Raw genomic sequence first — 25,910 nt, 5'->3', positions numbered from 1 at the left:
AAAATCTGACGCGAAGGCCTGAGGAAAATGGCATTAGATACAGTTTTCTGAGCTTAAAAATCTATGCTGCCAGCTCATTTTCATAAAATCCACACGGAATCAAAATTTTTAAGCAATAAATGAATGTATTTGGACTTACTGGACACACAGTAATGCTTTGCTCCCATTGGCTCATGCTCAGACTTTCTTCTAGCGTTGTGCATTTCTTCATCACCATGTCCCAGCCACAATAAGGGTCTTGGGATCCAATGCATGCACTGTGAATGAAAATCAATCAGAAAACATGACCATTTATCTTTGTTTGTACCAGCCAAAGATCTCTAAACAACTATATGGCATCTCTTCATATTTCATAGGCCTAAAACAGATAGTTAAACTGATCCCTGTTTTGGTATGGCACAGATGAAATGAAAAAACAGAAGAAAAATGAATTTAAATGCCTACACAACAGTAGGATTACTTTTAAATCCATAGCTGCATTTCTGGCTGCATGTGTGGTACGTCATCAAGACTGATTATCGTACTTAATTACGAGAGAATTACAGAAATTCATAAAAAGTGTATGTTGTCTGCTCCAAGTAAAGAAGATTTCAGGAGTTACAGTTGTTAGTCTCTTCTGTCAGTTTTTGAATTACAGTCATCATCTTTGTCAGAAGTCAGATGACAATGTCTACTCTTTGAAAATTAATTAGAAAAACCTCTGATTTTCTGCACTGCTATAGAATCCCTGGAAATAAGTTCAAAGGGATGCTGGTGGCTGCCATCACACCTCTCACATGTCACATGCTGCCCTAGATATTCCCTCCTAGTGGCACCTGAGGAGGAAAAAAGGTTGGAGAGAAGGATGGTAGTCCAGATTCTGAAAGACCCAGTGTACAAACTAGAAGTTCTTTTCTCTATTAAATGGCAGCTTTCTCTTGCTACTGGTAGGTCAGGTATTAACAGTCAAGGCAATAGGTCTGCAGCTTCATAGCTAAAGATACATAAGAAAGTAGGTGCAAGTCCCATCATAGTGAAGCATAATATAACTGTTTTAACATTTGCAAAAATACTTATAAATTACACATGAAAATAATAAATTCAAACATTTTGTCTAGATTATAAAATATGCTAGACCGATCATTCTTGTTCCACTCAAATCCATGGGCATTATCATTCTCTCTTTGATTGCCTGTTCACATCACATCCATCCAGTGAAGGGCCACAAAGACAATTAAGAGGCTGGAGCATCTCTCCTATGAGGAGAGATTGAGAAAGCTGGGACTGTTCAGTCCAGAGAAGAGAAGGCTAGGAAGGGATCTCATCAATATGCACAAATACCTGAAGGGAGGGTGTAAAGAAGGGGGAGCCAGAGTCTTTTCAGTGGTGCCCAGTAACAGGACCAGAGCCAGTGGGCACAAACTGAAACACAGGAGGTTCCATCTGAATATCAGGTAACACTTTTTTCACTGTGAGGGTGACTGAGTACTGTCACAGGTTGCCCAGAGAGGTTCTGGAGTTTCCTTCCATGGAGATATTCAAAAGCCATCTGGATATGGTTCTGGGCAACTGGCTGTAGGTGATCCTGCTTGAGCAGGAGGTTGGACCAGATGACCTCCAGAGGCCCCTGCCAACCTCAACCCTTCTGTGATTATGTCCTCACAAATCTTGTGTTTTATTCGCATTTCTGTTTATCTCTGGCATTCTTCATGTAGTTCTATGCTAACATCAGACAAAACGCAGACTTACTAATTCCCTAGGATGCTATTCTGTAATACCATCACAGAGGATTCTTAGTGCTTATAAATTTCAAAGAATTAGTTTCTACAGTACACTTGGCAACGTCAATTGCCGGTACTATGTGGCAGGATAGTACCCATCTGCAAAATGGGCACAGAGTAAGAGACATAATAGCCAAAACTCCCTGGGTGTCCCTAATTAGGCCGCCAGTTCAAAGATAAAGCTTTTGGTTTAGGGGATTCAGTGTTCAGAGAGTTCCCACTGACAGTTCTTGCAGCTGTGGGTACTTAGCATTTTAGTAACTCAGGCTGCACGTGTTTCCATTTAACTATCTAGAAAGTAAGGAGGACAATTAATGCAAATTATGGAAAGTTTTAAGTGTCTTGCCCTTCCAGTGTTTGCCAGACAAGATGTTCAGTGATCTCCTTCAGAGCATCTCTAATAAAGCACGTGCTTTATGAAAAAAGTATACAAAAAAAAGTTAAAGGCTGACATAATGCACAACTGGCAACGTAAGCTGTGCTATTTCTCAAACTAGAACTGCTCACTTTTCCAACTTTGCTATTCCTTTATGTTAAGTGTTAATATTTTTAAATGCAGTTATTATGCTTTGGACACTTTTTTATTAAAAAAAAATAATATTAGAAGTCAGTATCCTTTCACTGAGAACCACATTCCCTCTTTCCTGAAAGTAAGCTGATCCTTCTCCCACTCTGCTCTTAGACCCCATTTCCTCCTTTGTGTTTGTTTCCACATTACTTTCCACTCAGGCAAATCAAAATGGCTTGCACTTGTCATTGTAAGTCACTTAGAAGTTATAAGTAGGGCATTAAAAGCATATTTTGACCATTCTTATAACTTCCTGGTATCAGAACAGATCCTAGTTTCATGGAAGAAATAAAGTTAAAAAAATGCTGAAAAGTTCTTGCATTGCTGAGGCAAAGCATGTTCAACCCCTGTGGACACCGAACACGGCCATTTCAGTAAGTGAACAGGTTTGGAGAGCATGGCAGCAAGATGAAATGAGGCAAATCTTTTCAGAATTTAGTTAAGAAGGTCCACTGAGCATATGAAAGCTATGATTTTAAGAAGTTAATAACTCAGCTAACCTCATGCAGATGACAAGAGACTAAGTGCGAAGAACTTTCTCCGAAAATGAGGCATTAACAGCCTTCAATAATTTTTTTTTTTCCTTTACGCTACAATACATAAATTAATCCCGAAAACATATGAACTATTCCAAACAAAGCAACAGGAAATTTTGTCTGAGAAGTATTCCTCACATGAGAAACTCTAGTTTTGCCTTTTTTTCCCATAATGTTCTAATTGATTGTCTCAGTCATTACTATATGTAAGTCTCATCTTGTAAAAAGTTTTATTTTTGAAATCTTATGTTCAGACAGGAGAATCATACCATGAAAGGGCGGTTCAGCATCATTAGCTTCTTTCTGGCATTTCAGTTCACCATGCCAGGTATATTCACGAAATGAGGCAGGACCTGGCTTAATTGGCTGCTCTGTTCTCATATATTGGCATAACAGTCCTTTTCTGTTCTCCTCCCTGCCTCACATCTCAGAGGGTTTTCTTATTTATTTCTTTTAGATCACTTGCTTAGATCACCAATATCTACAAAAATTAAATATATTTTCTTTTAAATGAAAAGAAGAAGAGAGATAATATGACGGTAACATTTTATCCCTATTTGCTTAATTATGTCACATTTTAAAACCACTTTCTTTCCTTTGAGGGATATTTTAATGTGTGAATAACAGCAACTAATTATTTTGATCTGCTATGCCTAGATAAAAAAAAGAAAAGAAACAGATAACAAAATAAGTTTACAGATAGAAAATGAGGATAGAATAAAGCTTGTAAGTATGAGAAGTTATCAGAAGTTATCAGAACTTTTATAAGAAAAGTGAAATTTAAAGGGACTATTATTAACTCACAATTACGTGTCTTTACTGTTCTCCATCAATAAAAATTTTATATTTACACTTTTTTAATGAATCTCCCTCCCAAGAAACAGCAGTAAAAGGAACAGCTTCAGTTTATACATGAAATAACTAAAAAATTGCACAAAATAGCTGTCAAAGTCACGTAAGTAAGGAAAGTTGAAAATTAGATAGCGCTACACACCTTTATCCCTTTTTCGTCCCAAATCTCTGTCTAAATTAAAGCCATTTTAGATGCTACTGTTGAAAAATTAAATAGATTTAAAAATCAGTATTAGGTCTTTCAGTTGACAGTGCCCTTTCAGATAGTGACACTGGCAGTAGCAGAGCTGGATAACGTATTAGCCATCTTGTCTCTGGAAGTCTACCTTACATCTCAATCTCACCAGAGATGAAAAAGCACGTTTTGTCTGTTACTCCCAGTAGGCAGCAGCCTACGTCTCTAAGACTTCACATGATTTTTCCCAGTGCTGCTAAAAGTGGCAATTTTGTGCAGAAAGGAAATTCAGGAATAAAAGTGAATTGGTTCATTCTAAGACTCTTGATGCCACTTACCCTGTCGAGTCAGCGCACTCTACAAAAATTTTCAACAGCTTTTGGCTTCTACTGATTGATTCTAATTTTCCTCTATGTTGTTATTTCATATTTTTTACCAAACGTAAATGATAGGTAGTTGACTGTCTCTCCTGCAAGGTATTCATTTGGCTGCGATGGTTCGGTACGCCTACCGACAGTCATGTGACACTCGAACAATGGATTTTGATTGATTGGTAACAGAACTGTAAGTCACCTCACTCTAAAGCAAGCCAGCAATAGCAGGTCATTTTCCTCAGCTATTTTATAATTATCCCCAAGCAGGCTAGCAAAACTGCTCTACATCAGTTACATTTGAGATGATTTGTTCAGGCACAAAATGAGGCAGAAATGAACACCATTCAGAGCAAAATATACAAAAAAACCCATACACTTTTAGACTAAAAAGAATTCATTATGTGTGCTCCAAAGAACAAAACAACCTTAAGATTAAAAAACTGTATCCTGATACCATTGATTTCAAAGAGATTTTTAAATCTCCCTTCAGGAGAAGAATATACTCTGCTATCAATATACATCGTAAGTGCTACTCAGGTATCCTCTTGAGCTGTAACATTTTATTCAGAGACTGTATAAACATACCAGGCGCGTCTTCTGAGACTGTTCAATGAAACATTTTTCTGTCTTTACCAATACACAGCATTTTGAAGAACAGAGGATATTTGAGTCTCCTGACCCTTTCAAATCGTTCCTGCTGACATATCCATGCCTACCTAGTTCCAATTACTGTCAACTGTGATCTGGACATTTCATACACCAGGAACTGAACTGGGGTCACCATCTTATTTCACAGAAGCCAGATTCCTCACTGCAAATTTGAACAGACAACTGAAGATAAAAGCCTGTCTTATGTTCCAAATGCACTGTGTCATCTACTTCTGAATGAATACATGAATCTGATAGAGGACTTTTGTACACAGATACCTATTGGTGTTTTTATTATTACTGGTTTCGTAGATATACATATGTGTGTGTGTGTGTATAGACAAGTGCAATGAAGAATAGGGATCCAAAGAAATAGATGAATGATGCAGAAGACCATAAATGGTAGGCAAACAATTGTCTACAAAGTCCTAGGAGCTCAAACTAAGATGCATGTCAAATATTCAGAATCCTCCTTAACCTTTGTCTGTATTGTTAAGAAAAATCAAATGCTTTAATCATCTCAGCCACTCTGTGTGGACTACTGTTGCTTCCTACTACTTGAATTTCTATAAAGCAATCAAAATCCATCTAGGTATGGTTCAATCTTGTGGCATGCACTGGCAAAATTTAGAAGCCTTAAATTTACAAGCTCTTCCCTTCAAATCCAGAACTGGGAATTTATGTATGATTTTTTTTTAGTAAAATTGTTTATAACACACAATTCTCTGAATACAGATGCTTCCAAGTGGCTCTACTTGGAACAAATGTCAAAGACAACTTTCAGAGCATGCTCTCTGCAAGAGAAGGTAGGCTTGCCATTCATTGTAAAGAAACAACATCTGAGGTCCCCATCCATAGCCGAGACAAAGCTTCCAGCCCTCTGATTAGGAGGTAGGAGCCTGGAAATGCTGGGACTGCTAGGTGCAGCTAGGGTTTTCAGAGCCCTTTTGTTGGGCTGAAACTAGAGCCTGCAAATCTGTGGTTGGCAAATAGGCTCTGAAAATCGAAGTTACTTACATAGCAAGGCAACCCAAGAGCAACAGACTTGGTGATTTTCCCACAAGTTGATAGGTTCCTAGATCAAAACAGCAGTAACAGTGATTCCCCAGGCCGGACAGGTTTGCTTCTATAGGGCATCCCCATGTCTTTAAAAGACCTGCACACCTTTAGCAGATATAAATGTAAACAGGGTACACAGCTTCCGAATCCTTTTAGTCAGCTGTAACCTAGGCTCTTTTGGATTTAAATGAGGTTAACTTTATACTAGAATATGAATCAATTATAAAGATAGCAGGCCCAGATATCTTATACAACTTCACTCCTCAGAAGTACTAACCAGATAGCAGGTATCTCAACATTTTGAGGGCACTGCTACCTCTCATCTCACAAGTAACTGTAGATACCTCCATTGGCCTGACAACGTACTATCAGGAGCAGATGGCCTTTAAAGCCACTTGGTTTGGGCTCGTAGAACTGCAGCATCAAAACTCCTGTCCTGGAATCCTGCCCACAGTTCACACTACTGCATCAAGAATATTCTCTCTCTCTTTCATACATTCAGGACAATTGTGGACTCCAAACTTGGATATTAATTTTCTGTAAAACTTCAAATAAATGAAAATGTCCACAATAAGATTATAGATTATTAAGAGATAAATAATTCTCATGAGAAAACAACTGCTATGTAATGCAGAACACTGTAAGCTGAGATGCATAGGATACATGCTGGCCTGACTGCAAAGCAGTCCAGTATCCAATATGTTCAATTATTTCAAAATAAAAGGTTTGCCTTTGTTTGTTCATTTGTTTTTTTAAACCTCCATTACGTTTAACTTCTGTTTCCAGGGAATACACTTGCCAATTATCAAATGACTAGAGAAGTGGGAAAGTGGGTTGCTTTAAACATGTCGGGTGATTTTCAAGAAAAACTTAACAGCAACTTCACTGAACTTAAAATTCCTCAAACTTTTTGTATTTTTTAAAGCAAATAAATGAATTACATAATGGCATATGGAAACAACATGCCTGTTTTAATTTTTTATTTCTTAGCTCACTTCTTTGTTTAAAATAACATCCTAGTAATAAAATCTGAATTGCAAATATGTAGTCAAGTCCATCTGGTTTTCTTACAATTTTGCAAACTAAAAGGAAAAGACATTTTCCTTTGTCCTCCTAGGGTACTCCACTAAATACATTGGAGCAGGCTGTAAAATTCTACCTGTTTATCAAAATTCCTTCTTGTTTGCCAAAAACGTGTGCTTACAATACAACACATACATGCGTAGATGACACACTTTAAAGAGTTGTGACTAAATATTTCAGGTGCAGCAGAATCTAAATGCATGGTTTGTTTCTGATGCTTTTTGTGGGACAGAGAAGGACACTTTCTGCCAAAACCTTGGTTCTCAAAGAGGAAGAAAGAAATCTGTAGCTTCAATTGATTCCCCTCCCCAATATGGGACTAATATTCTACTTCTTTTGCGTGAGGAGGACTTTCAACTATGCTTACTTCATAGTTTTGCTGACTTTACTAGTGTTCTTAGAAGTTCACACCAATTGAAGATACTTTGCAGTGTATCTAATACCTAAAAAAAAGACTTCACATTTTTAAAATGTGCTTATAATCTAGTCTTGCAGCCAGGATTACCGTTTATCTTAGTTTAGGAAATTCGTGAAGATTCTGATTCTGGAATGTTACTCTGGAATCACTAATTCAGATTAGGCCTCAAGTGGTTCCAACATTCTAATGTAGCAGTTTCTTTCTCTGATTTAAACTGGAGTAAGGCTTGCATATTTTGAAATAATGAAATCCACCTGGATATCCACAAATAACTGTTCTGGAATGACTATTTCAAAACAGCAATTTCAATTCCATGTATTGGCAAGCCCTTCTGGACACATTAGCACCTAGTAATAGTTTATACCACGTTATTGGTTGTTAACGTGAATAATATTAGTATATAGAAATCATTATTCTACTATGTAATGATAGCCACAGCGTTTCATTCCCAGGGAAACAGGTTTGTACTGAGTGCGAGAGTACTTCTGAGAACACAACATCTATAGCCAAGGAAAAACAAAGGAAAGCAACAGCAGTAGAAATACTTAATCCAATAATCTCTCTGGAGTTCCAGGAATGAAATAAAGCACAACCAAATTTGCAATAATTGTTTTCTTCTGTTAGTTAATCCAGTAACCCTCTTATTACTACGCTGCTACAGTTATCTTTTGCATATGCACAGATCGTGCAGCTGATGGTTAACAAAGAAGCCAAAATAAAAATGGAGTACAGAGAGAGAAAACTCAGGGTTACAGCAGAATAGCTATGATAACAACACTTAGCAAAACAATCTTGTGACCCAATAATATTTTAAGCCTATAATGCAAAAAAACAATACTCAAAAATTTCCAAAGGTTGTTTTTCTACACCAGAGAAGTCCCTATTTGTACAGCTTTTAGCAGATGACACTGTTTATTTACTTTGACATAACATCACAGTAAGATTAGTTTTCAAGCCTTCTAAGTGTGTGAAACCTATCTTCCGTCAGAAACACCGATTCTTGATCCTTGCTTGCTAAGATTTTGCAGAATATTGGGCTGATACAACCTTTCATTGACCCTACTTTCAAAACTGATGCACTGAAAACTCCAGTACAAATTATTACATCGACAAATTTGCCTCAGAGAAATCACTGCCATCCGAGTTTTTGTGAAGGCTTTTGAAGGCTACAGCTGCCAATAAAAGAAAGCCACCTGCTTCTTTGTTTCCCGGGATGGAGTCTTTAGCCCCCTGCTACAGATCTCACTCCTTATTAGAGATGCTCAGAGTCTTCAAAGTAAATAGCAAACACTGCAACTTTTGGGAGTTTAATAGTTATCTTCTCATGATAATAATTCTATTTATCTCGCATTATAGTTAATTAGCGGGTATACAAAAGTCAGTTGTGCTTTATGTTTGGCCTACTCAACTCTGAAGAAGTACAGAGAGCTGGAGAATTCTTAGTGAAAATAATAGCTACCGTGAATAACATTGATGGTCTTCTGTAAAAGTTTGATAAACATGTGTGAATTGCAATAACCAGGTGATAATAGCCTGGGCAAATCTTAAGGGTTTTCCCCAGGGAGAGATGAGCTAGGCAACTTCTCTGCTGTTTCTTCCTGAAGCATGAAGACGCCAAGGCTTTTGGTGGAACTGTTTGCAAGAATTCACATGGCCCAAACTATTTTTCCCGAGCTGATTCCTGAAAACAGCAGGATTATGACAGGATGTTCAAAACTATTCAGCCATTGGCAGAAGTCTGAGGGAGATCCCCTCCATTAAAACTGCCAAACCAAATAACTAACACGGGCAACTCATAAACAACGAAAACATCATGGCATAACGGAAAGTGCTGAGCAACCCAAACTACGGGTGTAACAACACACTCTGCCTGTGGTATGGTCTGCTGTAAGAGCAATAAAGTGCACCGAACTGCACCTAGAACACCAAAAAAAAAAAATAATCAAACTTAGTCTCCAAAGGTAAAACCATATTTTCAAGGGCCATCAGAAACAGTGTCTGTGGGAGCAGTACTGTGAGCTGGTAGAACAGGACTCTCCTGAATCAGAGGGAATGTTTGTCATACTCAACACCGTGTCACAGAGGACTCCACCACAAGAAAGTGGTGGAGGAACAGATTTACAAGGAAATACGAATTAGCTAAATACGTACAACATATCAGAGTGATAATTAAGGAGACATAATAAAGTATGAATAAAAGCAATAACCACATGCTTTAGAGGGTGGTACATTAAGATAAAATGAGGAATAATGAAATAATAATAAAAATAGACAATCTCAAGAATATTATCTTGACATTGAGATATTAGGTTGTGGAACAGTCTGCTCAACGGAGGGACTGAAGTTGCATTGTCTGAAACCCTTGCAATAAACCTAAACAAAAAGATTAGAAAAGATTAGACGGTGACCACTCTGCCATTGACACAAAAAGGCAGGATAGATGAGCTAGTACATCTTCTGCCTTTTGACTTTTTTAAGGCTGTTATTTATACACAAGCATGTTTTATTTCTCAAAAATTACGTGAAGTAGATATTAAAGACTGCACATGCCCTTGATCTGGGCAAGAAACTCTAGTTATTATTGATGAAAGTTCAGAATATAGCCTTGGTACAGTTATACACCCCTAAGTATGATAAATGTGAACAGATAAAATTAAAATAATCAAAAAAAAAAAAAAAACAACCACAGTGCCCCAAGGTATTTTCCTTAGGTAAGGCTTACTCATTACTCTATTTACCCATTGCTGTAGTATAGAAGGAATAGTTAGCAACATATAACAAGAATGTGAGTATTAAAGCACCCAGCAAGACAGTGACTAAATTTCAGATGTTTCATTACCTAGTGAAATTTATAGCACCAAGTAAGGTACCTACACTCCCTCCAGCTGTAGAGAACCAAATATGCTTGAAATCCAGCATAAGCCAAGAAAAAAATAGTCAAGCCCAAAGTAAGTGATAGGTGAGAGAAAGATTGCATTTTCCAAAGGATCTGAGTCTCTAATGATAGATGACAAGGGGATGCCTTATTTCATCAAGACCACTGCTGTAAATTCTCTCCTTTCACACAAAACAGAGCTAGAATTGCTGGTGAGCTCTTTAACCAGAAAGAAAGCATGGACGGTAACTCTTTAGTGTAATGGATATTTAATTATTCTAAGCAAAATGATAGAAGTACAAAAGATATAACTGAAAAACCCCACAAGTGATAATTTTATCTCCTTTTAAGTAAGTCATTCCAGTGGAAGACGAGAATTCACATACCTCTGGGCAGAGGAATAAATTATCATTTCAGCAGGATTTGAGTCATTTAACTCCTGTTCTACTCAGTAAAATGTGAACAGCACCACTTTTTTTTTTTTTTTTTTTTTTTAACACTCTTAAAATCTAGTCAATTAGACCCCACTGCTCAAAAAGGGAGAAGAATGCCTAGCCTGCAGCCGTCTGTGGGGTCTATGATTTGAGACAGAGGTCCCACCCTGCGAGGGCAGACGCACGTTTGGGGCCTGCAGCCGGGGTAGCGCTGATGTGCCTCAGGAATTGTCCTGACAGAAGCACAGGTACCAGTGACCTTGTGGGACCTTCACACAGGCACCAGTTAAGCAGGTGCTCTGGAATTCTCACCTCTGGATTTTGGAGTTCACACCTCACTAATAAAATAATAAGGCTCCAGCATTGAGTGCAGACTTGGTGTAAATACAGGACACCTGTATTTTTGAGCTCTCTGTGTTTACAGAGTCCCTCAGAGAACACAGGATACCAGCCTAAATCTCCCTTTCTGAAGTAAACACACCTGCTTAAGAAAATATGTTTAATGTCTTGTACATTCAGAATGGCATAGCCAAGACTATGTCATATTTTTTCCTTCTTCAGATATACACACATAGGTCCCTCCCTCTCCCAAGAAAACATGTCCTTCACTTAATAAAAAGAAGGAAACAAAACAAAAAGGGCTACAGGACCACCACACAATCTGTTTCAACTTGCTAAACCAATGAAAGATGAAACTTGGGTCCCATGCTAACCCGTAAACCAACCAAAATCTTGAGGCAGAGACTTGCTTATATATAACTTTTCCTTAAAGTGAGCTTTTCAGGACTCCCAATGGGTCTTTGATTGTCCTACCACTACTATTTTAGTAGAAAATACCTAAAATATGCTACATAAGACAGCACAAACAAAAAGGGCTGGTAAAGAACTGTAATAAGGAGAATCCCCCCTTCCCATGTCTACTCAGTTTCCCAGGGACAGCTTTTCCTTCACGCTCGTTCTCAACCCAGTAGCCTTTCGCTGGCCTCCTGCATGGCACCAGTTGTAGAGCCAGGTCCCTCAGAAAAGTCCTTCCACCGTCTCCACGCCACAGCTCTACATCTGCATGCTGTGGTCACCTCCCTGCTGTGACTGTGTGCGTGTTCCCTCTGACAGCCAGAAACGTCTCCTGACTGTGTGCGTGTTCCCCCTGACAGCCAGAAACGTCTCCATCTGCAAATGGTCACTGCCTTTCATGGGAGGTGTAAGCCCTCTGTCTGCTGCACAAATAATGTCACTGTGATCCTGAGTGTAGCAGCCAAGAAAGGCAACTGGCAGCCTTTCTCCCTCCTTTAATAGCCCAGCTTTCAAAGGAACGTATATTAAACAAGCTGAAAGCAAAACAAGCTAAGAAAACACCAAATACATCTGTCAGAGTTCTCAAAAAGCTCATCACGCTGCTTCAGTCTACCTGACGCAAAACAGAACAATTGTACTGAATTACTGGAACCACACTTCTATCAAAGGGAAGATATAACTAATTAGATTAAATTAATAATCTCTAATAGCATATGTTCCACAACCCAGAAATACATTTAGATATCCTACAGAAAAAGTTGTATGCTGAACTTTAAATTCCTTAACTACCATAATGCAGTCTAAAATCAAGTGATAATTTGTAAGTTATTTTCCTTGTTTGATTGAACAACTGTTAGCTGCATAAGTTTCACCCAGGAGAATATTTACATATTTATTTTACACATTTATTTACATGGTTTCCTGATCCAGCACTAGTTTTAAATAGCCACTTTTCCAATGAGAATTAAAAAAGAAAACAACTTAAATTTGTTCAAGTTTCAAGTTTTAAATATATTAAACCAGCAGCTATATTGCACATTATCAGATACTTGTTTTCTATATAAATCATGTCTTACTGTTTCATTTCACAATTCAGAATCTGTATAATGAGACCTAAATATCAATATAAATCCTTGAGACTTTCATCTGGTCCTCCCAAGTTAGTAAAAGAAGTCAGAGACATTTCTGATAAACAGTGTACATAGAAAGTCATTGCTGAGAGAGGCAATTAATTTGGATTCCTACTTAGTCGTTTTTCCTTCTCGTTTTTCTGTAAGGCCCTGCAAGCATTTTTCTCTATTCAAATCAAACTAGCTGATTCTTCATACCTGTATGTTTTGTAAAAGAGACATCTCTTCAAGGGGACCTTAATCACGTGTTCCTGAAGGCCCACGAAAAGGACACTCTGGCTGTGCAGGATCTGAAGGCTCCTGATGGGCTCTCGCTGACTTTTCGGCAGGAGTTCAATTTCCTCGAGCAGGCAGCTGCTTGAAGTCTGGTTCATTGGGGCAAGTACTTTCTTAATAGTGCCATAGTCTGCAAAGGCAAGAGGAAAACGAGTTGCTAACAACCATACTGGCAATTCTGCCTACTTGGTGTCATTCAGTGAACAGATCTTTGTCCCATGCCGGATGTTTTCAATGAAACCTTAGAAGCCACGCTCAGTGTGGGAGTACTTTGACTGGAGTTTCCTAAATTTCTTATAGTACAGTGAAAAGAGCTTGAAAACAGCCATTTAAGTTTTCTATGTGATGTAATAAAGTAAAAAATAATTGTATTAGTGCGGAACAGACTTCACAGCAGTAGTCACTAGAAAACAAGCTTTCAAAGTCTGGCTATAATAAATGCACATTCACAGCAAGGGTGACTTATTTCAGTTTACCAGATTGTACTACACTTTATTACACTTAAAGCAGTTTAAAAAGCAATAAAGTTCATCGTTGCCCCAGTCTGTTTTAAAATCGTATGTATTAAAAACTACGGGGTTTAGATATGTATCGCATTCATTTAATAAAGCACATATACACGAATATCTGCAGGTCTTAATTGAGTCTAGGTGAATATAACAATAAAACCAGGCTGCGTCCCTTCTTACTTATCTGTATTTTGACCTCTGAAAAATCCTATCTTTTAGCATTTGCTCTTCAATTCTATTCTTATTGTGATTTCTAAGCAAAGACAGTTAAGCATCACAAACCAGTGTCAGACAACTGATAAGATTTCTGCTTCACTCATGCAAAGTTTTTAAATAATTTAAAAATACCGAAGAACATTTGTTCTGAACACAAAGAACCACATTCTCACACTGATAAATATTTTAGGTAGCTCTCTGACCAAAACCACATTATGCAATTTTCTATGTGCCAGCAATAGTAAATATTAAAAATCCAACACTGCAAACACATACTGAGATCAACTCTCACTCATGTGACGTCTCAAAAGACTGTAACATCTCTTGTGAATCGGTAACAATTGCAACACAAATGTTTGGGACACTCTGTTCTGCAGCCCAGTAAATATGTTTTTTGCAATCACTGGCACAAGGCGAGAGGCTTGGTGGGCGGCTGGCAGTGCAGGCTCTCAGGACACGTCTGGCCCTGCCTTGGCGAGAACTGGTTTTAGCCGTGGCAGCAATTGCCTGGTGGCCACGTGCCTGTGGCTCCCCGGGCCCGGGGCAGGGGGCTGCCACCCCTACGTAGTCACTGCCGGACAAACAGCCCCTCTGGGGTAACGGTGCTGGGGGAGGGCAGCGTGCGGCTCCCAAACTTTGCCTGGGAAGTGGTGAGGAACAGCAAGTAAGCAACCTTAAGGAAATACAAAGAAGCAGCCTCAAGCAGACTCCAAAAAGAAAGAGGAGGTGGAGAAACCAAAATGCCAATTGTGGTTAAAGTCTCTTCCCACAGAAGTACTGGAAGGGGGACCATAAAACCCGATAACAGAGGAAGTTCGTATGAAGTTTATGTATACGATATTAACCATATTATGAACAAAACTTTAGTAAGTAGATAATATGGACTTAATTTTATTAAACAGTCAAAACTAATTAGATGAACCATAAATGCTTAGCTCAGTATGGGAAGTGCATTCCCCTTTGTCCATAACAAGACTTTGAATGTAACAGATCATGCCTGCATGTTAAAGTATTCTGACTGACATCTCAATTCTTAATATAATCACTTCATATAACTGTTTACATTTTTCTTCTTTCTTGGTATAAACAAGCTTTTCAGGATTTACTGTATGTGAGAGTATTTGTTAGAAAAAAGCTTTTATTAAATGACAATGTTAATTTTCATTAAAATTTAACCTTTCTGATATAAAAAAAAATTCTAATTTGACTAACACTTTTTTCCAAACAACCTAAAGTAGAGTTAATTGAACCTTTGCCAAGAGTCAGTTTTGTCTCACAATTAAGCGATAACCAGCTCAACTCAAGACCATGACAAGCAGCGTTTCCACTGCTGACTGTTGGATGCAAAATTTCAACTATAATTACAACAAGTTTCAAGATCAAAATATGAACTGAGAAGTGCCCAGAAAAAAAAAAAATCTGTGGCTGCATTATTTAGTCACTGAATGGAAAAACAAATCATTTTTTTGAGCACAGAAGTTGGAAAAATGTACTAAGAGGAAGAAAAGAAGCAGCAGGGAGATCATTTTACACATGTAAATGAGTTGGTATCACTTTATAGATCAGTTAGTATATTGCTTGTCTAACTGGCAGCCAACATATTCAGTATGATTCATGATACTTTGCATTTGGCTTGCCACCTTTTTCCTGCATGAGACAAAAATCAGGTATGCATTCAGCCCGTGCTTCTCGTACAGACTAATATTCCTTACTGCCACTATGCCGGCTCTGGCATTACAGACTGAGTCACTTGTTCTCCCCTCCCCAAAGATAAAAGAGAAGAAAAAACCCACATGACTGGAGGCCTCCTTCCCCCATGCCTACGTACACATTTAATTCAGAAGTGCAGCTTTGGACAAGAGAATAGGATCAAACCCAAATGTTTTGTGTTTCTTTAATCCTCAGTAAATTTGTTTATTGTAGAGGGCAGAATTACAATTTTTTTTATGTTCAGGTCTATGACCTAGAGAATACAGTCACAGCAGCATACTACCCTAGAACAAAATAAAACATTCTCACATTGAGAACTGCAGCGCTAATGCCTTCCCAGGACAGCTGTCTTCCTTCTTGGCTTGGCATACAGTCTCTGTTCCTCCCATTTCCTTTTGCTTTCTTTCATCATCTCCAAAATCAATCCTTTCCCATTTGTTGTCTAAGAGGATCAGCACTCATACAGAAATGTCAAAAGTCATAAATGACTGGGCTTTAAGTGAAGAAGCAGTGCCAGAGATCCCACAGGTTATTAGGAAGAAACACTACCCTTCACAGAAGCAATGTGGGTCATATGCAAGTTCAGTAAAAAGGACTAAAACTTTATCTGAGATCTACCTCTGTCTCAGTAAACTCTCCTACTTCTGACCTTCTATAACCTGTCTTCTCCGCTTTAAATTCCTCCTGCCTGTGACTCCGATTTGGCATGGACCACCCAGGAGCTCAAACTAGGGTGAAGATCTGTTTTTATTCTGCAACTTTGAGACAGACACAGATTGAATTGGTGGTTCTGTTCATCAGACTATGGTACGTAGCAAGGATATGCAGCTATCAATCAACTTCCTCAAACCATACTAGCATGTAATACTGGCTATACCAGGCTTCCTTGTGACAGAAAATCACAGCCATTGCATTGGTACTTTCAAAAGCCAGGTGCTCTGCTCCAGGGTTTCCAATTCTGCCACAATGTGTGCAATATTACGCATCCAGCCTCCAGCAAAGATTGCAGATTTCCTGAGGAACTTGTAAAAGTCCCATCCTCAAAAATGTCTGTTCAGCCATTTTCACACCACCGTTGTAGAGCAGACTAAAGAGAGAAGTAGGGAAAGAAATGAGTCTTGAATATGGCTCTGGGGCATGGATGTTTTTAGACCTGTCAAAATCTTTCAAGTGAATATTTACTTTATAATCAAACTAACTGTCCACTTCTGCCAAGAAATCGCTAAGAAGAATAGTAAACACAGACCTTCCTAATGGATGTAGCTTTATTGCCATGGACACAGGGAAAGTTCCAGTTTCATCACAAATGCCAAGGCTGAGTCCAACAGCTATTTAATAATTCGAAGGAAAGGCATCTTCACATCCCGAGCATAAGCAAGACATGCTGGAATAGATCCAGACATCTGACAGCCTTGGTTTAAGGAAGACGGAGTATATACAGGAGCAGTAAAAGATAATGACATTGGCCAGAATGAGTAAATAATGTGCTTTGTTAACTTGTACCGTGATACTTTTAGAGACACCTGCAAAACCAGCAACTGAACATTAGAAATCTAGTCCCTGTGAGTGAAGATGAAGAGGAAAGAAAAATTCTAGTTGAAATATTACTACATAATGCACAGGAGACTATGAAGAACTGAATGGAAAACCCAAGATGGAGTTGTAGAGAACAAGCTTGGAGTCTGTAGTGAACAAAATGATAATGGGACAAAATCAGAGGATGACCTCTAAAACAGAAAAGGAAAGTTTAAGATGTAAATCGTATAAAGCACAGCCACCAATAGAGAACAGTGCAAGAGTGTGGTTGAAATCATTATAACATCACCTGCAAAGGAGAACGGGAAATGAACGAACAGCAGATGCAACAAACTAATAAACCTGTAATTTCTTGAGTTTCCTAACAGAAATAAGAAAACTCAAAGAAATTGAAGGAACTTCTTGCTATGGAGAAGTATAAATATTTATATAAGCTATTATGTTTACAAAATATTGCTGCATTCTTCAATCAAAAATATCTTTCACAAATCAACCAAAATGAGGCAGTATCGAAGTAAGTTCATTTCACTTCTTTAAAAGAAGGGGAAAACCCTCTACCCATTCCTTTTTGCGAGGGAAACAATTTCAGTCTTAACTCTTGCCATATTTGACAGTAAAACCATCCTGGTTTCAGCTGGGATAAAGCCAATTTTCTTCCAAGCAGCTGCTGTGTTTTGGATTTGGTATGAGAATAATGTTGATAACACATATTGTTTTAGTTGTTGCTAAGTGATGTTTTCATTACTCAAGGACTTTTTCAGCTTCCCATAGAAGTCGAGAGGGAGCATGGAGAGGACAAGCTGGCCAAAGGAATATCCCATACCATAGACGTCATGCGCAGTATATAAACGGGGGTTGGCCAGGGGGCAGGGATCTGTGATCGTTGCTCAGGGTGGGCTGGGCAATCGATCATCAGGTGGTGTGGTATCACTTTATTTTGCATATTCTTTTACCATTATTATTATTTTTTTTTCCTCTTCCATTACTGTGTTATTAGACTGTCTTTATCTCAGCCCATGAGGTTTTTTTTCCTTTCTCCTCCTTTTCTCCCTCCTATACCTACCCTACTTGGGGGGAGGCAGGCAGTGAGCGAGCGGCTGCATGGTCCTAGTTGCTGGCTGGGGTTAAACCACGACAGAACCGTAACCTAATTTAAATCTTCATTTGATTGTAGTTTAGCATAGAACCGTGGTGAAAGGGTTGGTCTCCAGAAAATAATTGAACCAGCACAAGAATACAGGATCGAAGTCAATGCTTATCAGAGGAGAACCCTACAGTATAATCTTTCAGTGATGTTGCAAAAAAAACTCATTGGTGCCTTCTAAACTATATGTCTTGCCAGCAAAAGGAACTTGTAATAGTCTCAAATATATCCTCAGGCCAGTTGTATGCCGATGTTTGTGACTTTACAAGTATTTCTATAGTTTCTGAGCGCAATAAGGTGCCTTTACAGATCTGAAAATCTCACACATACCAAGAAAAACTCAAGGAACAGCAAAATCGACTGCAAATTATAAACTAAGAACAGTCAATGCAAAAAAGGCCTATTTTGAAATTTCCCCACAAAATGCTGTTTAGAAAAGCAACATGTTCTAAGCATATGAAAGAATGTGGAGGAACAGGGCAGTCAACGCAAGACACAGAAAATGGAAGCTAAAGCTATATTAGGTACTTAAGTGACATTTGTAATTGAACTTGAATAAGGTACCACCTGTGCAAGAAATACACTGCTCTACATATATGTAGATGAGTATATTCAAACAGACTCGTTGACACCTTTAACAATCTGTCAACATAATAATAATCTTTTTTGTTTGTTTTGAAGAAATTTTAAAATTAATAGGTGGATATTTGGGAGAAGTGTAATTTTAAAGTGTAGTTGAAATGGATACTAATTACACATATTTTCAAGTGTAATTTGAAATAGATTTTGGACAATTATATACATTAACCTTTTTGATTTTGTCCATTATACACTGGTATTGCGTATTATTTGTTGTATACAAATTATTTTACCAGTGGGAAAGCAGAAGCATTCAGAGAGTATTAAGACTGCTGACATTAAAGAAAAGAATCTGTTAATGTTCAATTGCTTTTAGGTAGTATCCATGTGTGTATGTAAATAGTGTTTACATTCATCATGTAACATTCGTATTAATTAAACACCATAGACACTGAAAAAAAATAGGGTATTAGGGCTGTCTTCAAGGCAGAGGTCTTTCAGACTAATAAATAGAAATACCAAACATAAAACTGATGTACAGAATGTATAATAGCACAAAATCAAAGAAAGTGAAAGGTGATTGATAAACATCCTGTCGCTGCAAAACAAAGTATCATCAGTATTTGCTTTCCTCCACCACAGGAACTGTGCTGTACCACAAAGCAGAACATGGATTCGGTTAACAGCAGAAAATTATTCCAATGACACAAAAGTACTAGGTTGCATAAGGGTTTAAGTGCGCTCAACACAGAAAAAAGACACAGGAACAGATAATGCAGCAGCTTGTTGAGTCTGCAAATGGAAAGCCCGGGACTTATGATTTAGCAATCTGCCTAAACCGAGAAAAGATGTATGTGGCACGCAGAGTAGGAGAGGATTTAAAACGTGCTCTTTTTGTCCTTCCTGAAAGTACCTTTAAAATTAGTTAAACCATCAGTAGAATATGGATAATTAAAGCCTTTGATATAATCTATTTTCCCATATGGGGGTGGGGTACAATTTGGTTTAAAGCAAGGACGTATTTAGAAGATAAGATAACATAACCATTCTCTGTAACTTAATTTATCTTTTACCTCCAGGTTTCTGAGAGATGTATTTATACTTGATTTACAGGAAGAGGTTTTTAATCATACTACAGCCTAAAGGACAAGTGAAAGACTGAGCTTCGACCCTTCTGCATTAAAAATTAAAAATATATTATGGGTAAATGTAGCACCTTTACAATCATACAGAAAACAAAAAGAATATAGTTTGATTTAAAAATATATATTCATTATTTCTTTGGGGGAAAAAAGTGAACCTCAAAAATGAATACGGAACTCTGATGCTTTATCAAGGCACAAATTTCAATTTCTTTAAAATTCTTATTTTGATTTTTAGAGCTGGTTTACATGTTCTTAGTTTGTCTCTCTGTTTGAAATTAAACCATTGTTTGAACAATCTGGTCAGCGTCCTAGTTAATTTGTTCTTTTTTTCTACTTTTAATATATTTCTTGGTATAATAAAATAGATATGATGTGATTTTTCAACAAGCTCCAGTCATAAATGGAGGTTAAAAATCTGAACATGTTCTGTTTTGCGGCCTTGATAAAGAATAAAAACTGTGCTAAGCTTAGGAAGAACTTCAACAATAACCTACTGTGATTGCCTTGCTATTACAGCTCATTATCATCATGATGATAACAAGATAATGGTGGATATTAACAGAAATACAGATATAAAGCACATTTATTAGATTTAAAAGGTAATTGTGCAGCTGTATAACAAACGCTTCTAAGAAATATTGTAGCTGGAACTACAAAAAAAAATGTTGTTGCATCTCCCCAAGAAATGCTGTAAATCGTTCTGCCCTTTTAATATGGAGACTTATTTTTAAACACTAAATAGAATAAATGAAATGTCGGTTACCCTCTGTGTCATTACTTACTCACAGGAAATAGAAAAGCTTAAGCTCTCCCTTACTCAGGTATCTTTGTTTTCCTTACTCCACCATAGAATACTGTTGGAAAAAAAAGTATGCAAGCAACCTGGAAAACTCACAAATCATTGCTCATGGACATTTAATTAAATTTCATTAACTGAAGCGACAGTAATCCACGTGACAAACTAGCTACCATAAAAGCTAGTATTAATACCACTGAAAATCTGGAACAAAAATAAATACTAATTGGTTTCTGTCACCTGCAGAAAATATACACACACCACCAAGAAGTGAGTCTGACCTAACTGAAGTTCTTAGATTAGCTAGTTGTCTTTTTACAGTTGCAAGGATGGAAAACAACTAAAAATCTACATAATCTACCAAGTGAGCTATATTTTTAGCTGAATAATTACAGCATCACCAGTGTGTCTCAAGAAATTGGACTTTATAAGTGGAATAAGACATGTTAAATTCTTTTTAGAAAGCTAAATTCTGGCGTTTGAGAAATCTTGCAGCTTTCTAACATGAGACCTTAACCCAAAACAGTGAATAGGTTTGGTCTTGGAGTTTTTGGACCAATGTGAGGTAAATATAAAAATGGGTCCTTTCTAGTTCTAGGTCTGCTCCAGAAAGAAAAGCAGGGGATGGTGGTTTTATTGTTTTGTTTTGTTTTGTTTTGTTTTTTAATGATCCCAGATTTCAAACCAAATCATTTTCTCTCCATGCCAAATTTCAAAGGTCTTTGGATTTCAGAGGTTGTTTATGCATTTCTGCCATTGCTAGAGAGTAATAATAATCTAAGAATTCTTGGCCATAGAAGAGCACACAGTTTTACAGCTTAAAAGCTTTTAGGAAAGTCTGGGAACAAATATAGTCATTGCTGGTCTGTTGGTATGTTTAGTAGAAAGAGAGACGTTAACAAAAATAAGCAGGGAAGCCAAGCCTCCCAAATTTAAGGAAAAGCAACTTCCACAACTAATCAATCAAAAATTCCTGCTCCCTGTCAAACTATATACGGTTTATATCAATCATACAATCAGACATTCAGTTGTCTGGTGTCTTGACAATTAGAAAGAAAAAAGAAGTGTTAAAATGGTACATATACAATTTTAATAAATTTTAGTAAAAGCTACCTTTAAATTATATACAAATAGTTATAGCACACAGTGGTTAGTGTATAAGAGTTTCAAAGCACAGAATAGCTAGTTAACTATCACACGTAGGAAATGGGAAAGGTTTGTTTCTTTCTTTGAAGAGAGTTTTGGAAGCAGCAGGAGAAAAATGTAGAAAAATCCTACATTAAAATATTGTCCTCTGGGTAAAACCCCTTGTATTTCTACAATCTGTTTTGGTTTTGTTTTTCAATTCTTGGATGTAACAGCAGTAGTTTTGAAAAATAGTCTATAAAAATCCAGCATACACAATATTTTAGATTTACCTTCTTTATCTTTGGCTCCGACTCCTTCCTATTACATTTCAAGTAAATATTGATGTGCTTCCTTACAGTACTGGAAATTAATTTGAATTAAAGCTGAAATGAAGTACATTGTTGATAATGTCTGTCAACAAAGGAGGTATGATGGTCCATTACACCTCCCCAGGCTTTTATGCAAGAGAGATGATTTAACTCATTTGCCAAGATTAAGAATCTGAAAGGTGCAATTTTAGCCACAATCTATTTGCATACGTTCTGAAATGATTAGGAAGAGAGGCTTCTTAATGCCCTACTGGCTATTCCAAGAGAAATTCAGTTGTATCTCTGCAACTAGAGGAGTTTCTCATGGCTGCACATCAAAATTTAATATGCAGTTATTTTATGAAGGTAATATTTATGGACTACTCTGTGCAGGAATTAGAACTACTGATTGAAAGCCTCATTTGAATAAAAAAGGGGCTGATCTACATACTAGTTATTCCAAAATAAAGAGCTTTCTTCAAACAAAGCCATGTGTTTGGTAGGACAGAAAGAACATTCAGGTTAATGACAAACACTGCCCAACAATTATTGTAGAATAAACTCGCCCGCACCACCCCAAAAAAAGAAATCTAGTTTCAATTTTCAAATGCAACAACTTTGGAATGTATCTATCAATGGAAATTGGGACAACTACCATCTCAATCCTCTCCTTACTGTTTTCCAGAGAAAGCTTCTTAACCATATTGCATTCTTTAGAACACTTCCATCCCCTGTAGACTTAATTCCCATATATGACAATGTCTCAAAAGCATCAAGGACATATTCAATTTGTGGCTGAGTCAGCAAAGGCTTCTTCCATTAATTACCATGCAAAGAGTTAAATACTAGCTTTAATAGAGAAAACATCTACTGCTCCTTAACATGCAACAGATTGTAAGTTGGTACAATTAAAGTTTCCACTAGCAGTGTGTCCTATGAATCAGAAAGGTATTACATTTTAGAAAATAGTTCAATTTGTGTACCACTCCTCAGTGGCCACTTCAAGTCTCTTATGTCAAATTGGAATTTAAATCCAGCTCTAGTCAGGTTCATTCAAAGTCTTTCAAATAAATAGAAAATTCAGGTTCTAAAGGGGAACTCAGATTTATTTGAGACTAAAATGCAAAGCAACTAGAAGCTAAACCAAAGCAGCATGCCTTTTTTGAAAGACTATGTCTACAAACTTGAAGCTGTTGACACCTAAAACCAAAATCTCTTTTATTCTGCTTTCCTCTTGGACTTTTCTAAAAGTTTAAGCAAAACCCCATGCTAAGCAATAAAACACATGCTGAATTACATGTTCCAGCCTCCAAATCAATTAGGCCTGCTACCTTCACAAAGAAAGAATATCAAACCTAATCAACTCTTTACTCAGCATGCTAGATTGGAGCTCATATACACTAGTGGCAAATTTTTACCCTCTCTAGATCTAAAACAGAGGTTTCTTCCTGTCTGATAAAAGAAACAATGTACTTTCAACAGTCTCAAAATGTATGTTTTTTTCATTAATCGTGCTCACTGTTCACACCTTTATTTACTACTTCTCTTCCATTTTCAATCTTACAGGAGATTTTCAGCTTGCCAAAGACTGAGAGAGATAAGACACAAGTTAATAAAATTTTGTCCAATTTGGAGGAGCTGAAGCTACCCATAACAATTCCTGTCCTCAACTTAGTCAGCAGTGACACTTATCTTTAGAATACCTATAAGCAAGAACTATAGCAGCCATAGTTTCATAACAGGCTATAGCTGACACAAACCTACTTACTGACATTTCAGTCTGTTGTAAGTACTTCTGTGTAAAGCATTTGACACCACTTCACGCAACATCCTGGTCTCTAAATTGAAGAGACATGGATTTGACCAATGGACCACTCGGTGGATAAGGAACTGGCTGGACGGTTGCACTCAAAGAGTTGCGGTAAACGGTTCTATGTCCAAGTGGCAAGCGGTGACAAGTGGTGTTCCTCAGGGGTTGGTACTGGGGCCAGTGCTGTTTAACATCTTTGTTGGTGACATGGATATTGGGATGGAGCGCACCCTCAGCAAGTTTGCTGATGACACCAAGCTGTGTGGTGTGGTCAACACGCTGCAAGGGAGGGATGTCATCCAGAGGGACCTGGACAGACTGGAGAGGTGGGCCTATGCAAATCTCATGAAGTTCAACAAGACCAAGTGCAAGGTCCTGCACGTGGTCTGGGGCAATCCCATGCACAAATACAGGCTGGGCAGAGAATGGATTGAGAGCAGCCCTGAAGAGAAGGACTTGGGGGTGAGTTGATGAGAAGCTCAATATGAGCTGGCAATGTGCGCTCACAGCCTAGAAAGCCAATATCCTGGGCTGCATCAGAAGAAGCGTGGCTAGCAGGTCAAGAGAGGTGATTCTGCCCCTCTAGTCTGCTCTCCTGAGACCACACCTGGAATATTGTGTCCAGCTCTGGAGACCCTAACATAAGAAGAACATGGACCTGTTGGAGCGGGTCCAGAGGAGGGTCACGAAGATGATCAGAGGGCTGAAGCACCACTCCTATGAAGACAGGCTGAGAGAGTTGGGGTTGTTCACCCTGAAGAAGAGAAGGCTCCGGGAAGACCGTATAGCAGCCTTCCAGTATCTGAAGGGCACCTACAAAAAGGTTGGAAAGGGACTTTTTACAAGCACATGTAGTGATAGGATGAGCGGTAATGGTTTCAAACTGGAAGAGGGGAGGTTTAGATTAGATATCAGGAAAAAAAAAAATCACTCTGAGGATTGTGAGACACTGGAACAGATTGCCCAGGGAAGTTGTGGAGGTCCCCTCCCTTGAAGTGTTCAAGGCCAGGTTGGATGGGTCTTTGAGCAACCTGGTCTAGTGGGAGGTGTCTCTGCCCATGGCAGGGGGGTTGGAACAAGATGATCTTCAAGGTCCTTTCCAACCTAAACCATTCTATGATTCTACAATTCTATGATTCTGTGATTCTCTTTATATGGCATAAGGCATTAGTTATTTTAAGACTTTATGAAGTGGTATCTTTTAATGATCTTTTATGTGCAATCTCATTTAATTAGTTCTCAATGATAAAAGTTTTAATAAAGAAATTGTTCCTATGTATCAATTTGGAGACTTGTGAGATCTGGGTTCAATTGCTTGCTTTCTCTCTCTTAAGACTTCATTGTGAAAATGGTATTCAGAATATTAATAGCATCTAATGGGAAAAAAAATTAAAACTTGAAAAATTGTTTTAGGTAACTATAACCAGATCTTAGTATAGATACTTTAACAGGTACTTTTTCTACTGAAGATTTAAAACTTCTTTTGTTACGCTGTTTTCTTGCACACTGACTTGATTTTCTGACAACCAAAACCAGTGCCGGTCGGTTACCTTCTCCCATGATGTATAGGAGATAGTTGAACTAAAGACAGAAAAGTCCCAGATACAGCCAAGAAAAACTATGAATTCTCTGAGAGTCATGTTAACACACACCAGTGAGGAAGAATATCAAAGAGCTGGGAACGGGCAGAGAGAGACAAGCAATATACTGAGCCTGTGAAAAGCACCTCTTCCTTACTCTCAGCAGCTTCTGATCTGATTTTATGCCCTGCAAGCTCTAGGGGTATTCCATGTCCATAGGGAATTTCAGGCAGCACTCAGCAGCCCCTTCTCTTCCAGATCAAGGATTCAACAAGGAAGTGGAGAAAAAGACTTTGAACTTTGAAGCCCAAGAGGAATTAAACTTCAGCTCTATACACATTGTATCAGGAATAGCGTGGCCAGCAGGACTAGGGAAGTGATTGTTCCCCTGTACTTGACACTGGTGAGGCCCCACCTCGAGTACTGTGTTCAGTTTTGGGCCCCTCACCACAAGAAAGACACTGAG

At 38.0% G+C, this 25,910-nt stretch overlaps 1 protein-coding gene across 1 annotated transcript in view; it reads right to left on the bottom strand.

Moving 5' to 3' along the window:
* Positions 1 to 25,910, bottom strand: part of SEMA5A (semaphorin 5A) — a gene marked incomplete at both ends in the record, with an annotated part of 243,572 nt that overhangs the window by 89,658 nt on the left and 128,004 nt on the right. Inside the window, 2 exons of the mRNA XM_082479270.1 lie at positions 140 to 257; positions 12,906 to 13,113. Of these exons, the coding sequence (XP_082335396.1) occupies positions 140 to 257; positions 12,906 to 13,113 (326 nt within the window). The remainder of the gene's footprint in view (positions 1 to 139; positions 258 to 12,905; positions 13,114 to 25,910) is intronic.

The sequence above is a fragment of the Vanellus vanellus genome, assembly GCF_965231255.1.
Source record: "Vanellus vanellus genome assembly, chromosome: 2".
Taxonomy (NCBI): Eukaryota; Metazoa; Chordata; class Aves; order Charadriiformes; family Charadriidae; genus Vanellus; species Vanellus vanellus.
Note: the sequence above shows the minus strand (reverse complement) of the source record. Positions and strands in the feature narration are given on the sequence as shown.